Source organism: Podarcis bocagei (assembly GCF_964188305.1).
Source record: "Podarcis bocagei genome assembly, chromosome: 2".
NCBI lineage: Eukaryota > Metazoa > Chordata > Lepidosauria > Squamata > Lacertidae > Podarcis > Podarcis bocagei.
Window position 1 is genome coordinate 106,144,887 of NC_138126.1, and position 13,884 is coordinate 106,158,770.

At 48.5% G+C, this 13,884-nt stretch overlaps 1 protein-coding gene across 9 annotated transcripts in view; it reads left to right on the top strand.

The window, feature by feature from the left end:
- The window catches only part of SDK2 (sidekick cell adhesion molecule 2), a 353,925-nt gene that overhangs the window by 284,470 nt on the left and 55,571 nt on the right, over window positions 1–13,884 (top strand). For 6 of the 9 annotated variants that reach the window (XM_081180809.1, XM_081180812.1, XM_081180811.1 and 3 more), the window contains 9 exons: window positions 774–964; window positions 2,487–2,570; window positions 4,559–4,753; window positions 5,748–5,870; window positions 7,164–7,331; window positions 8,522–8,624; window positions 9,492–9,668; window positions 11,050–11,186; window positions 12,307–12,454. In XM_081180809.1, coding sequence (XP_081036935.1) covers window positions 774–964; window positions 2,487–2,570; window positions 4,559–4,753; window positions 5,748–5,870; window positions 7,164–7,331; window positions 8,522–8,624; window positions 9,492–9,668; window positions 11,050–11,186; window positions 12,307–12,454 — 1,326 coding nt within the window. The remainder of the gene's footprint in view (window positions 1–773; window positions 965–2,486; window positions 2,571–4,558; window positions 4,754–5,747; window positions 5,871–7,163; window positions 7,332–8,521; window positions 8,625–9,491; window positions 9,669–11,049; window positions 11,187–12,306; window positions 12,455–13,884) is intronic. The other 3 variants (XM_081180810.1, XM_081180814.1, XM_081180816.1) reach the window with 1 other exon arrangement.

Consider the following 13,884-nt stretch of genomic DNA (forward strand, 5'->3'; position numbering starts at 1 on the left):
CGGATGGCCTTTGCTGACAACTTGGCCCCTTCCTTCACCCAGTGCAATCTACCTGCGAAGCTGAAGCCCACCCACGTATGTGAGAAATACTTTTCATCAGCAGAGCTCTTCGCCAGCAGCCCCTCATGCCTGGCAGTTTGCATCCGTAAAAGCAGCCCGATCTCCCTGAACGCATGTTTACACTCATAACTGCAAACCTGAACCAGAATGTTAGGCAGGGCCGGATTTAGGTTTGATGAGGCCCTAAGCTACTGAAGGTAATGGAGCCCTTTATATGTCCAGCTGTCCCTTGTCGCTGTTTTTTGTGTTGAATATATGCTATATGGTGATTTATGGACCTAATAGGTATCCAAAGCCGTTTGCACATAACAAAATATGCAGAATGTAGGCATTCTATATATAGAAATGAGCAAACCAGTGATATTTTAGGGAGCAGGCTAGCAGGTGGGGCCCATTACTTACATCACAGGAGCCTACACAACACAAAACACTGCTGCTGTATGTAGGTTTTATTTTATTTGTTTTTTGTCTTATATTTTTGAAATGGACATCCAGGTTTTTTTCCTTTAATTTTTTGGGGCCCCCAAAGAGAGTGGGGCCCTAAGCTATGGCTTGTTTAGCTTATACGTAAATCCAGCACTGACGCTAGGTGTGCGTTTCCTTGAACTGCAAAGACACTTGGGGTCCTGGGTTTGTTTGTTGGTTTGTTTTTAATCTGGTGACACTGGCCCCATTGGAAGGGGTCCCCCCTCACAGGCTTCTCTGCTAACCAGGCCACTCATCAAGCTGCACATCATCTGGAAGAAGGGTGGGGTCCCAGTGTCCGGCGGCATCAGCGACTATAACCGGCGCCTGACCATCCTCAACCCCTCGCTGAGCGACAGCGGCTACTACGAGTGTGAAGCTGTTCTGCGAAGTAGCAGTGTCCCCTCCGTGGTCCGGGGAGCCTATCTCTCTGTGCTGGGTAAGGATGGGTGCAGGAAAGTGGAGAGTGGATGGAAGCAGGGCTGCCAACAAGTCTGGGAATGTTTGCTCAAGTTCTGGGGACTATTATATCCCTAGGAGCAAAGTTAGTTTTTAAACTTGAGAAGTATCAGCCAACTCCACATGTAAATAGGGATGCGGGTGGTGCTGTGGGTTAAACCACAGAGCCTAGGACTTGCCGATCAGAAGGTCGGCGGTTCGAATCCCCGCAACAGGGTGAGCTCCCGTTGCTCAGTCCCTGCTCCTGCCAACATAGCAGTTCGAAAGCACGTCAAAGTGCAAGTAGGTAAATAGGTACCGCTCTGGCGGGAAGGGAAACGGTGTTTCTGTGCGCTGCTCTGGTTCGTCAGAAGCGGCTTAGTCATGCTGGCCACATGACCCGGAAGCTGTACACCAGCTCCCTCGGCCAGTAAAGTGAGATGAGTGCCGCAACCCCAGAGTCGGTCACGACTGGACCTAATGGTCAGGGGTCCCTTTACCTTTACACATGTAAATGTTTGGGGTTTTCTTTCTTTCTTTCTTTCTTTCTTTCTTTCTTTCTTTCTTTCTTTAGATTTATACTCAGCCCTTCATCGTAAGACCTCAGGGCGGTTCACAGAGTAAAAATTCAGGATAAAATGAGGGTGGTGAATACAGCACAAGATATTATGGGCTGTCCCGTGAATCCGCTGGATGAAATAGCGGAAGAACATTGCCTCAGGAGAGTGAGAAAAATTCTCAGGGATGATTCACACCCTGGCCGGCACTTTCTTGATCTCCTGCCCTCAGGCAGAAGATATAGAAGCATGATTAGTCGCACCAACAGGGTAAAGAACAGCTTCTATCCATGGGCTGTTAGAATGAATGAAAAGATGAATGAAAAGATAACAACAGGGCAACTGACTTTTGGGTTTGGTGGGTGGGTGTCAGTAAACAAGGGGAATTAAGACTAAGAGAGCTGAGTGAGGGGGCACTTGTGTAATCTCACTGTATACAAGTTGTACAAGTGACAATAAAGTATTTCAATTTCAATAAAAACATGAAAATAGGTAAAACAAAATAGCAAAACAATAACCTCCCCCTTCCCACAGACACATTTAAAAGGCTGTGGAGTATTAATCAGCCCAAGGCCTGGTTGCAGAGGAACATTTTCTCCTGGAGCCTAAAAATGTATAAGGAAGTAGCCATGCGAATCTCCCTGGGGAGAGCATTCCACAAACGGGGAGCCACCACAGAGAAGGCCTGTTCTTGTGTTGCCACCCTCTGGACCTCAGGTAGAGGAGGCACGTGAGGAAGGGCCTCGGGTGATGAACGCAGAGTCCAGGACCTGGGGATGTTTAGTGCTGTCAGTAAAAACACTGAGCTGTGGGTCCATCTAGCCCAGTATTGTCTACTGTGATAGACAGCAGGGGTAATATCACAACGCCTGGCTGGACATGCCTAGGACCGAACCTTAAACATTGATCACCTTCCCATACACGTGGGAATTCCGGCCAGTCCCATGTCCATGTTCTGTCTTGCAGAGCCACCTCAGTTCACCAAGGAACCAGAGAGGCACATCACAGCTGAGATGGAGAAGGTGGTTCAGATTCCATGCCAGGCCAAAGGTAATTTTCTTCTGGCTGTTTGGTATTCTTCCTAACCAGTTTGGAAGCTTTGGAACTTGGTTAGAAACTTGGGTATTCAAACAAGCCGTCTCCCAGAAAGAACTAAATCTGGAAGATTTCGCACACGGAGGTGGGGGTTAGGGAGAGATTATAGAGCGCCCACCATTCTTATGCTGCTTTCCCTTCTTCTGCATTTTTAAAACTTGCAAATAAAGAGAAGCACATTTTCTATGCATCGCGTCAAGCTGCAGGGATAACCTTGAAAAGACGATCTGAACAAAACAAGGGTGACACAATGACATCTGCCTGAGCCTTCAGACAGCCTAAGACAGGAACCCAGTGCTAGATGGCAACTTCATTCGCAGATGATATGATGTCAGTGTCTATGCTCTCTCCATGAAAGGAGCGGAGAGTATCTCAAGACAGTTCCAAAGACGGTGAAGAGGCAGCCGCAAACTTAAATTGCAAGATGCACGCCTGAGCTTAAAACCTAGCAGACGTTGCCTAAGAATAGTCTGTCCAAGTTTGTTGAGTTCCCAGAGGATATAGCGGAGGCGCTGAATTTCCGTATTTATTTATTTAGTTAGTTAGTTAGTTACATATACTGACCTTCAGTGGTTGTGATTTGCAGGGTGGTTCACAATAGTAAAAGATCATAAAAGTACAGTGGAAGAAGAACGGTTAATCAAAACAGCAGGGTAAAAGAAGCAATAAAAGAGATATTAAGAGAAAGCTCCCTAAATGTTAAAAGCCTGGGACAATGAAGAGGTACTCCCCTAGCACCAAAGTGGCATAAAAATAAATGTTGAATAAGCTGCTTTGGGGTGGGATGGGGGACAGTTCTTAAGCAGGGGCGGTTCAACAGAGAGGGACCTTTCCCCAGTTTGCCACTTGCCTAACCTCCAATAGCAGAGTCTTCTGGAGATCGGTCTCTGAAGATGATCTTATTAATGCATGGGCAAGTTCATTCAGAAACAGATGTTCAGTAATAGCAGTGCAATCCTATACATGTCTACTCAGAAAATGAAGTCTCTTTGAGTTCAGTGGGGCTTGCTCCCAAGCATAGGTGAGGAACCTGTGATCATCCAGACACTCTGCTGGACTACAAGTCCCATTGACCCTGACAGTTGGCGAAGTTGGCTGAAACTTATGGGAGTTTTAATCCAGCAACACCTGAAGAGTCACAGTTTCCCCACCCCTGGCTTAAGTGATCTTAAAAAATAGGATGCTAAACAGCTCTAAGGGGGTGGCTTTGGTACAACTGTTCCTTTTATACTGGAACATAGGTCAGGGTATTCTGGTTTTACCGTTGTTTCATGACAAGATTCTCATTTCACTTGGGGTTGTCAAATAAAAGTTGTTGCGTCATTTGGAAGAAATATGAAATCTTCTTACAACATTAACCAGAGACTTAGAGAAGGAGGAAGCAGAGGATAATCTTCCATGTGGTTTGATCAACCACAGATATCTGTTGCCCCTTGGCTTTTCGGATGTTAGTGCCGTACCACTGGGATTTGCAATAAATGCCAGGATATGTGTCTTCTGAGAGTTACCTCTTGGTCTAAGAAGTTGGGGGGTGGGGGATAATAGGCTTGGAAGGGAAGCATTATGGGTTGGGAGTTAAGGAACTAAAGCCAATGGAAAAAGAAAAAGAAAAATCTACTAGGAAGATACATTGAGGAAGGAGGGCAATGGATGAAAAAGTTTGTTTTCATTTCCTCATCACCGTCTAAAGCAGAGTTTCCCAAACCTGGGTCTCCGCCTGTTTATGGACCACAACTCCCATCATCCCTAGCTAGCAGGACCAGTGGTCAGGGATGATGGGAACTGTAGTCCAAAAACAGCTAGAGACCCAAGTTTGGGAAACTGGTCTAATGGCACTATCTGTGGCCAGGTTCTTCTCTTCTTTTTGAAGAAATTCAAATCAATTCACAATATTCTCCCCCCACCCTGAAAAAATACCACCATGGGCATGTTTTGTTTTACAGGTGTGCCTACACCCAGTATGTTCTGGTACAAGGATGCCGTGCTGCTCGGAGTGGAGAAGCTTGCCCGTTTCCAGCTCCTCGCCAACGGGAGCCTGCAGATCAGCGGGCTGATGCCAGATGACACGGGCATGTTCCAGTGCTTTGCCCGCAATGCCGCTGGCGAGGTGCAGACCTCCACGTACCTGGCCGTCACCAGTAGGTGTCAGCAAGTACTTTTCTTGCCGGTTGCTTCAAAGGTGCTCTTTGTGGGGCAGGGTTGAGAGAAACAGGGCTTTTAGTAGCCAGGTGGCTCTGCTGCAGGAAGCACAGAGACAGGTTCGTGGGGAGATGTGTAGTATTGCAGAAATACAGGACGAGCTACTGCCAGGTCCTGTAGGAAGTGGGTGTTGTTTTGATAGAGGAGCTCCAGAATAGGAAGAGGACCGCGTCAATCTTTCGGGAGCACAGTAGGCAAAGCTGGCCCACCCATGAGACAGGGTGAAGCAGCCACCTCCAGTGACGCCCCACCTACCCTCTGCCAGCAGCGCAGAAGCGGCACCAGCATCAGTTCCAGTTGCCGGCAAGAATTCGCAAAACCTCAAGAGATCGCATGAGATTTTTGCAGGCTCTCGTGGGACCTTGCTGCGAACCGACGCCAATGCCAGCTTTGCTTCTCTGCCAGTGACAGAGGTGCCGGTAGAGGTGGGTGGTGTGGCAGCAGGTCGAGCGTCACTGCAGAGTAGGGCAGCCCTTCCTGTTTCGCCTCAGGCGGCAAAACGGGATGCGCTGGTCCTGACAGTGGGTGTTCCATAGACAGTAGCTTGCTCCTGTTTCAGGAACCAACAGGGGATGTCCTAAGAGATGGTTTTCCTCCACACTCAGTTGAGATTTGCATGGAGGTGGCTTGTGTGATGAAAAGTCAACGCCCAAAATACCCATCATAAGCAGAGAATCAGGGGTCCTTCCTAATTATTCCTTTTATCATCTATTCAGCAATGCAGGTTCAGACAGTTGGGGAAGGATAATAATAATAATAAGAATATTTGTATCCCACCTATCTGACTGGGTTGCCACAGCCACTCTGGGTGGCTTCCAACGTATATAAAACGCAATAAAACATTACACATTAAAGTAACATTGTATTTGTGCTGACAGCTTGGCAGTCTGTAACCCTTCCCATCTTCCTCCCCGTCCTCCATCTTCACCACAGGCATTGCTCCCAACATAACCAAAGGGCCCCTGGACAGCACAGTAATTGATGGGATGGCTGTGGTACTCAGTTGCGAGACTTCCGGGGCTCCCAGGCCAGCCATCACGTGGCAGAAAGGTAATGGTGAGTTGAGAAATTTTTCACTTCTTTTACAAAACCGTTCATAGGATCCAGGCATGGAATGAAATATCTTCAAAGAGGGGGGCATAACTCAGAGGTGGGACACATGCTTTGCTTCCAGAAGGCCCCAGGTTCTATTCCCAGCATCTCCTGGATTTTTGAGGTGGTTTTTTTTAAAGAAAATAGCTCAGGTGGCAGCTGGTGGGAAAGAAAATTGCCCTGCCAGGCAGAGTAGTCATTAGTGGGCTGGAAGGACCGATTTCATATGCCTCCTTGTACCTTTGAAGCTGTGGATTTGAACCATGTATTATGGAACCCATATTAATATGCTTAACCAGGCACACTATGGACAAGCCCAGTGCTTGGAATGAACTAGTTCAGCTTAACGAATTAGTTCAAAAATATCTGAAATGAAGCTGAAAGCAGTTCCCCTAACTGCCGGGTGAGCGAATAAATGAAACAATTCATATTCCACTGTGTTTGTATTTTGATGTTTTCAAAATTATATTTGACACAGCAGCTTGTGACATTTTGGAGGCTAGAAGAAAAAAAATCCAAGGATAATTTGGGTGAACTTGAATTGAACTGTGACGTGAACATGGGCTCTCTAAATCCCTAAAAATCATGGTCCACAGCCACATTCACAAACAAGTCATATAAAGAAGGAACCTTTTCTTACACCTGCAGTTCCTTTCTCTTTTTGACTGGGAAAAGCTGAGGCAAAGCCATTGGAAGCAAGTAACCAGGGGTGGAGTTTGGTGCTATGGCACCCTAAGCTAGGCCAGAATTTGGCACACAAACCCCAACCAGGCCTTGTAGGTCCTGGGCTGTGGGAAGGAGGCAAGAAGGCTCTGGTGGGGTCCTAGAGCCTTCCCATCTCCTCCCCAAAACTGGGCAGGTGCTAAATAGGCTTTAGGAAGGAGGTGGGGGGACTCTAAGACCCTGTCAGAGCCCTAACACCTCCTACCCCGTAACTGGGCAAGTGCTTACTGGGTGCCTTGTCCTCTTGGTGCTCAGTGCCCTAAACCACCTCTGCAAGTAATTGTAAGACGTACTCAAAGTATGGTGGCCAAACCACTTTATTTAGAACAAACACATGCATTCGGTATTAGAAAAGCCCACCAGAAATCTTATCTCCTCAGCAGCCTCAGGTTATATTATTTCTGGATTTCCTGAACTGGAACTGCTCCAGAATCCAATGAATTGGATGTCATAACACATGGATGGGATTATCTTAACATTATGGTTAACCTGCTGTTGTGGACCAGACAACAAACTCTGCTCTTTCCCATGCAGGCGAACGAATCCTGGCCAGCGGCTCCGTGCAACTTCCTCGTTTCACTCTGCTGGAGTCAGGAAGCCTCTTGATCAGTCCTACGCGGATCTCAGATGCTGGGAGCTACATTTGCCTGGCTACCAACTCCCGGGGAGTCGATGAAGCATCAGCTGAGCTCGTCGTCTGGGGTAAGGTGCCCGCTGCCTCAGTTAGCATCCTGGCACGGGACCAGTCCGTGATCTTCCACGTTGTGTGCAGTTTAAATCTCGGTCGCATGTATTTGGGGTCTGTTGGTGCAATCAGACAAGTGCTTCGTTTTGTTAAGAAATGAAAGGGGGGGAGCTTCATCTCACAATCCGAGGAGGAGGCACGTGGACATGCATGGAAAATATACAGACTTTATTTTCCAGGGCAGTCTGCAGTGCAGCCAGGCAAGAGACTGGTGCAGTCTAAAATCAGTGGCATATGTGGCCTGTGGGCGTCAAATTGGTTTTGAGCACATATCCATCCCCCTTTAAAGCAGCTCTAACTTTGTGGAATAGAGAGATAGAAATAACGTCCACCGTGCTCCAGGTTGAAGTGAATCAGTGTCCCCTGCTGGCCCTATAGTAAATAATCCCCTGTAAGCGTCCAAACAAGCACGCTCTGGGAATCTGTGAGCGGGTATAGTTATCTATGTGTATGTGTGAGTGTGAGCGGGTGTTTATTTTTATCCTGCCTCCTGACCTAAAACTAGACCTTTATATAAAAGACGGTTTTACCTAGGCTGGTTCTCATGGTGATTGTCACATGAATTCTGCCATATATTAGCCTCTCCCCACTTCCTCTTTGCAGGTTCCCTAAATGTACACAGATAGTCAGGTATGTAGCTTGTGCCTGATGAAAAGGCCCTCTCTGTGGTAACTGACTAGCAATGGAGGTTTCGGACTGACCCTGGACGTGGGAGGGAATATGCATGGGTATTTGTTCAGAACCAGCAATCTCTCCAGCATGGGAGTGGGAGGAGGGGAACACTTGGATTTGGAGCTGTGAAACACCACTTCTTCTAGTTTTACTCACCAAAGTCTGGTCTGTACCACATGGTATATGAGGAGCAGGAAGTGGGGTCTCCTGCCGTACAGCAAAGGGGTTGAACTAGATGGTATTTAGCCCCCTTTCAAATCAGTCATGTTTTGAGTCCATTATTAGATGATCTCACACTCTTATGATAATTGCAGTTGACGCACGTGATTCTGCGGCTTCCTGCTGGTCTCACGCACAAGGAAGCTTTTATCTGTTGAAGTTAGCAGGCCCAAGCGTTGACCTCTGGCATGGCACAGCAATGGCTGGTTTGGTTTCTGATTATGTCTGAGTGCCTCCTTTCTCTCTGCATCTACAGCCCGGACTCGCATCACCAGTCCTCCTCAGGATCAAAGTGTCATCAAAGGCACCAAGGCTTCCATGACTTGTGGAGTGACCCATGACCCCAGAGTGGTAGTCAGGTATGTGGCGGTACCTATCCCATCAGGGGTGAAACAAATGGGAAAGTCTTTGGAGTACAACTTGGGGAAGTAGAGTTGGAGAGGGAAAGGCAAGGCAGTCTGGTTAGAGATGGGTCGCATGGACTAAAAATGCCTTTGTTTGAGTATTTCCTGTTAGAGAGGAATAATCTCCTGGCATCTGCTAAGCATGGATTTGCACAAGTTTCAGCCGCTTTGTACGTTTTAAGCTCTTGGGAAGTGGCCAGCATCTTTGTAACCTGAGAGCACCCAGGTTTGCATTCAGCTAAAAAGCATGTCTGAAATGCACACTCAAGTATGACAGTGTTGCAAAGCCAGCAGTCTTCCAGCCACTTCTATGTGCCTCAAAAACACTTACAGGGAAAGGTAATGCGAGGAGAACCTGTGCAAAATCGTGGGCCCACATTGCCACCTGGTGCCTGGCTTAGTGACGGTGCTGAGATTAAAACTGCCGTGATCCCTCTTTGGCGTGAAGGAAGACAGCCGTTGCAAACATTTGTCTTGGACTCCAACTGTGTTATAATGGCAGAGGTGTTGGTGCTGAAAAGGCCAGGTGTCCGTAAGGCAGGACCTTGTGTGTGCCCTGCATCATTAAAAAGTAATAGCCATTCTGTGCTGAGGAAAACTGAATTCTGCAACGAGTATCCATGATGCACATATTTGCTTTAGAAGCAAGAAAGAACTGTTTCAGTTGCAGTCAGCTCTGAAGCAGGAGGGGCTTATAGTCCTGCGGTGTGTGGCTTCGGTGAACTGGGACTCATGGGTACTAATACCAGTCTTGGGAAGCAGAGAGAGGTATTGGTTTTTGGTGAGAGGTAGAATAACCTTGGCCCTGCCTTTTCTCCCTAGATACATGTGGGAAAAGGATGGTGCAGCACTGAACGTGGAGAACGTAGCTCGCATGAGGCTGGACGGCACGGGCACCCTCCATATTGCCCAGACCTGGTCAGGTGACATTGGCACCTACACTTGCCGTGTGGTTTCTGCTGGGGGCAACGATTCTCGGAGTGCTCACCTGCGAGTCCGGTAAGGATCAACTGTTGAAGGCAGGCATTGGGAACTACTAAAGACCGGGGAGGACGGACCTCATAGCATGGTGCATGAATAAGAAGGAGGGGGTGAAGTGTCACCCAACAGGTGACAACAGGTTCTCACAAGACCACAGTGAATGATGCACTCGTATTGATCTAAATGTTACAGGAATCGTCCAGCCACAAACTGAGCACAGGTGAACTGTTTTCCCAACTTCTTGGGCTCTCCATAAGTTCTCTCTTTCTTGCTTAGGATCCACGCTGTTAAACCCCAGATAAACCCAGACCCCAAGTTCCTCCCACGCCCTGCAAACCATTTGTACATTCAAGTATCCCTCACTTGAATGCCCAGCAACACAGAAGTAGCTTTAGTGTAGCGTAGTCCCTTACCACAGACATGCACGTGCAAATAACTTGATTGTGCAAGTCTTTCCAGCCACGGGGCCACCTATTCCCATGCACCCTTGAAGTGTGGGATCACACACCACATTGAAGCAGATCCCACATGACTTGGTGTGCATGTGTGTGTCAAAGAGGAAGTGAGTGTGCAAGCCCTTCCGACCTGGAAACTGGGGTATTGTTCTTACTCCCCCCCACAGGTGCTATTATGGAAAAAACATGGCACTGTGGCTGAAATTCCCATCTTACTTCCCACAATGCCACTTTGAACCACTGGAATATTTTGTGTGTGTGTCTGCTGTCCATCCATACCATATGATGTAGCAAGATGCCTGCAACCGGCTCCTAGGGAGTCCTGAGCTGCTGCCTGCAATATGCAGAAATTAGTCACAGGGCCCAGCACGGTTAATGCACAAAGCGGCTTGGTGTCCCTGGGATGACGTGGTGCATCATGCCATCCTTTTGGCTGCAGCAGCTCTGCTGCTTGCCAGAATGAGGTGTTGCCGTGATGCAGCAAGGATGGGAGAGAACAGTGTTGGGGGTGACCAGGCATGCTTACGGGCATCATCAACCCAGTGCCAACTAAGGGCTCGTCCACAGTATGGGTCCAAGAGCTTTTCCACGTGCCCCGTGCTTTCTAGGCAAGGATCCAAGTGGATTTTTGTTTGTCCCGCCGCTTTCCCCAGGAAAACTTGCTGTTTATCCGCGGAAAAGCCGACTGGCGTTTATTCCGATTCAGCTGTAAACAGCAGGCTTTCCCAGGGGAAAGCGGCAGAATGAGCCATCGCTGTTTCTCTTCCCCATCCCAGTGAGCAGCAGTTGCCAGCGCAACCAGGAGGGCAGCAGGGGACAGCCCTGTGACTGCCTGAGACTCTCTCCAAACAGCTTCTCTTTCTGAAGGGGTGGTGCTCTGTCTTTGGGGCTCTCCGGTTGTGACAGCCTCTAAAATAGGCTTCTTCTGTCGTTATCCTCATCAGACAGCTCCCGCACGCACCAGAAAACCCCATTGCCATGCTGAGCACTGCAGAGAAGCGAGCGATCAACCTGACATGGACCAAACCCTTTGATGGGAACAGCCCGCTGCTTCGTTACATTCTCGAGGTCTCCGAGAACAGTAAGGCACTGCATATTCCTAACTATATCGAGATCTTGGGTGCAGCGAGAGAAGCCAGCCCCATGGCCTTGGGGCTGAGGCTCATGTACATTCACAAAAAGGGTGGCATTGTGGTTTAAATCACTAAGCCTCTTGGGCTTGCCGATCAGAAGGTCGTGGTTCAAATCCCCGCGACCGGGTGAGCTCCCATTGCTCTGTTCCAGCTCCTGCCAACCTAGCAGTTCGAAAGCATACCAGTGCAAGTAGATAAACAGATACTGCTGTGGCGGGAAGGTAAACTGCATTTCCGTGCGCTCTGGTTTCCATCACGGTGTTCCATTGCGCCAGAAGCGCATGCATTGTGCAAGAAGCGCAGAAGTCATGTTGGCCAGCTGACCTGGAATGTTCTCTGTGGACAAACACCATCTCCTGCCTGAAAGCGAGACGAGCGCCACACCCCATAGTTGCCTTTGACTGGACTTAATCGGCCAGGGGTCCTTTACCTGTACCTTTTTTACATTCACAATGTGGTCTGAGGGAGACTGGGTGGAGTGGGAGGCAAATGCAGTAGTAGATGCAGAGCATTGGAGTTTTGTGGTGGCTCTTATGAAGACTTAATTCCACGGACTTTCCCACAATGCAATTTATCACACCTCAGCTATTTGTGGCGTTAGGTTCTCAAGGCTTATATACCTCATTTGCTTCAGATTGCTGCTGAATTGCAAATGAGCTTGTGTATGCTCAGCAGTAGGGGGTTATCCAGTGCCTTGCCTTCATCCTGCCCCATTGCTGCCAAACTCTGACAATGTGATTTCATTCCTCAACAAACCAAAACTGCCTAGTTTTGTAAATCATTTTGAGGTTGTTGGGTGGTGGGTTGTTGCAGCAATGGTCTTTTGGGTGCAGCTGGAAGCAGAATAGGCTCCTGGCTTCCAATTTAGTGGGACATCAGGTTTGGGGGCTTCCTCCTCTAATTCTGTGTTGTTCTGGGCAAAACCCAGGCCATGAGACTCCTTCCTGCACAGAGGAACTTAACATAGAGACCAGGAAGTGAATAGTAAGAATAGGTGGACTCCAGCCCTCATCACTTTCTCCCATATTGCTCCTTTACCTCCCCGCTGCTTTCCTCTGTGCCTGGCAGATGCTCCCTGGACAGTGCTCATGGCCAGCGTGGACCCTGAAGTGACCTCAGTGCTGGTGAGAGGGTTGGTCCCTGCCCGCTCATACCAATTCCGGCTATGCGCCGTCAATGATGTGGGCAAAGGCCAGTTCAGCAAGGACACCGAGAGGTGAGGTGGGCACATCTTAGATGGGGGACGGACAGACCAGGGTTTGGTTTAATTGCAGGGGTTGGGTGATGGTGGGGTTGGGAATGGGAATGGAGCTGAAGATGATCTGGTGTGTCTGTGCTGAGCCTTAGTTTTTGGAGAGAGCCAAACATAATTTGGGTAGGTGGGCACTGGGGGGTAGTGTCCTGTTTCCCACCAGCATGATCCTGGGTCTATCATCTTGGGGTCAAGAGGTCACCACCATTCCTCCTCATCTAGCCAGTCCCTAAGAGGTGGGGAGAGAGATTATTGGGTTGTAATTGTTTTTTTATTAAGCATTTTGAGTTTTATTGTGCATTTTGAGTTTTATTATATTGTGATTATATGTTGTCAACCACCCTGAGATCTCCAGGTACAGTGGTGCCCCGCAAGACGAATGCCTCGCAAGACGGAAAACCCGCTAGACGAAAGGGTTTTCCGTTTTTGAGCTGCTTCGCAAGACGATTTTCCCTATGGGCTTGCTTTGCAAGACGAAAACGTCTTGCGAGTGTTCTGATTTTTTTTCGCTTCCCCCCCTTTTTCTAAGCCGCTAATAGCCTTTTAGCCGCTAAGCCGCTAAGCCTTTAATAGCCGCTAAGCCTTTAATAGCCGCTAATCCGCTAAGCCGCTAATAGGGTTGCTTCACAAGACGAAAAAACCGCTAGACGAAGAGACTCGCGGAACGGATTAATTTCGTCTTGCGAGGCACCACTGTATAGGGTGGTATAACAATCATAATAATCATAATAATACGTTTCAGCTGTGGGTTAAACCACAGAGCCTAGGGCTTGCCGATCAGAAGGTTGGCGGTTCGAATCCCTGCAATGTGGTGAGCTCCCATTGCTCGGTCCCTGCTCCTGCCAACCTAGCAGTTCGAAAGCATGTCAAAGTGCAAGTAGATAAATAGGTACTGCTCTGGCGGGAAGGTAAACGGCATTTCCGTGCACTGCTCTGGTTCGCCAGAAGCGGCTTAGTCATGCTGGCCACATGACCCAGAAGCTGTACGCCGGCTCCCTCGGCCAATAAAGCGAGATGAGCCCCGCAACCCCAGAGTGGCCATGCCTGGACCTAATGGTCAGGGGTCCCTTTACCTTTACCTTATGTAGTGAATGGGTAAATGTGGCTGGAAAAGGGGCCATCTGAGTAAAGTGTGGCCTCAGAGCTTGGTGGTTTGTGCACAAAGGAGTGGTCTGACAAGATGGTGAAACTTAGCTTGTTATCATCTATTCATCCAGTACACAAAGAGCTTAGCATGACCAATTATCTGCTTTCTTCAGTGTTTAAAAGAGGGTTTGATGCAAACCAACGTGCACATAGTGAGAAGTGGCTATTTGAGAAGCGGCACCGGACATTGTCTTGGCACATGCCGTGGCACGGCTGGGTTGGGCATTGTTTGGCAAGGACAAGCTGAC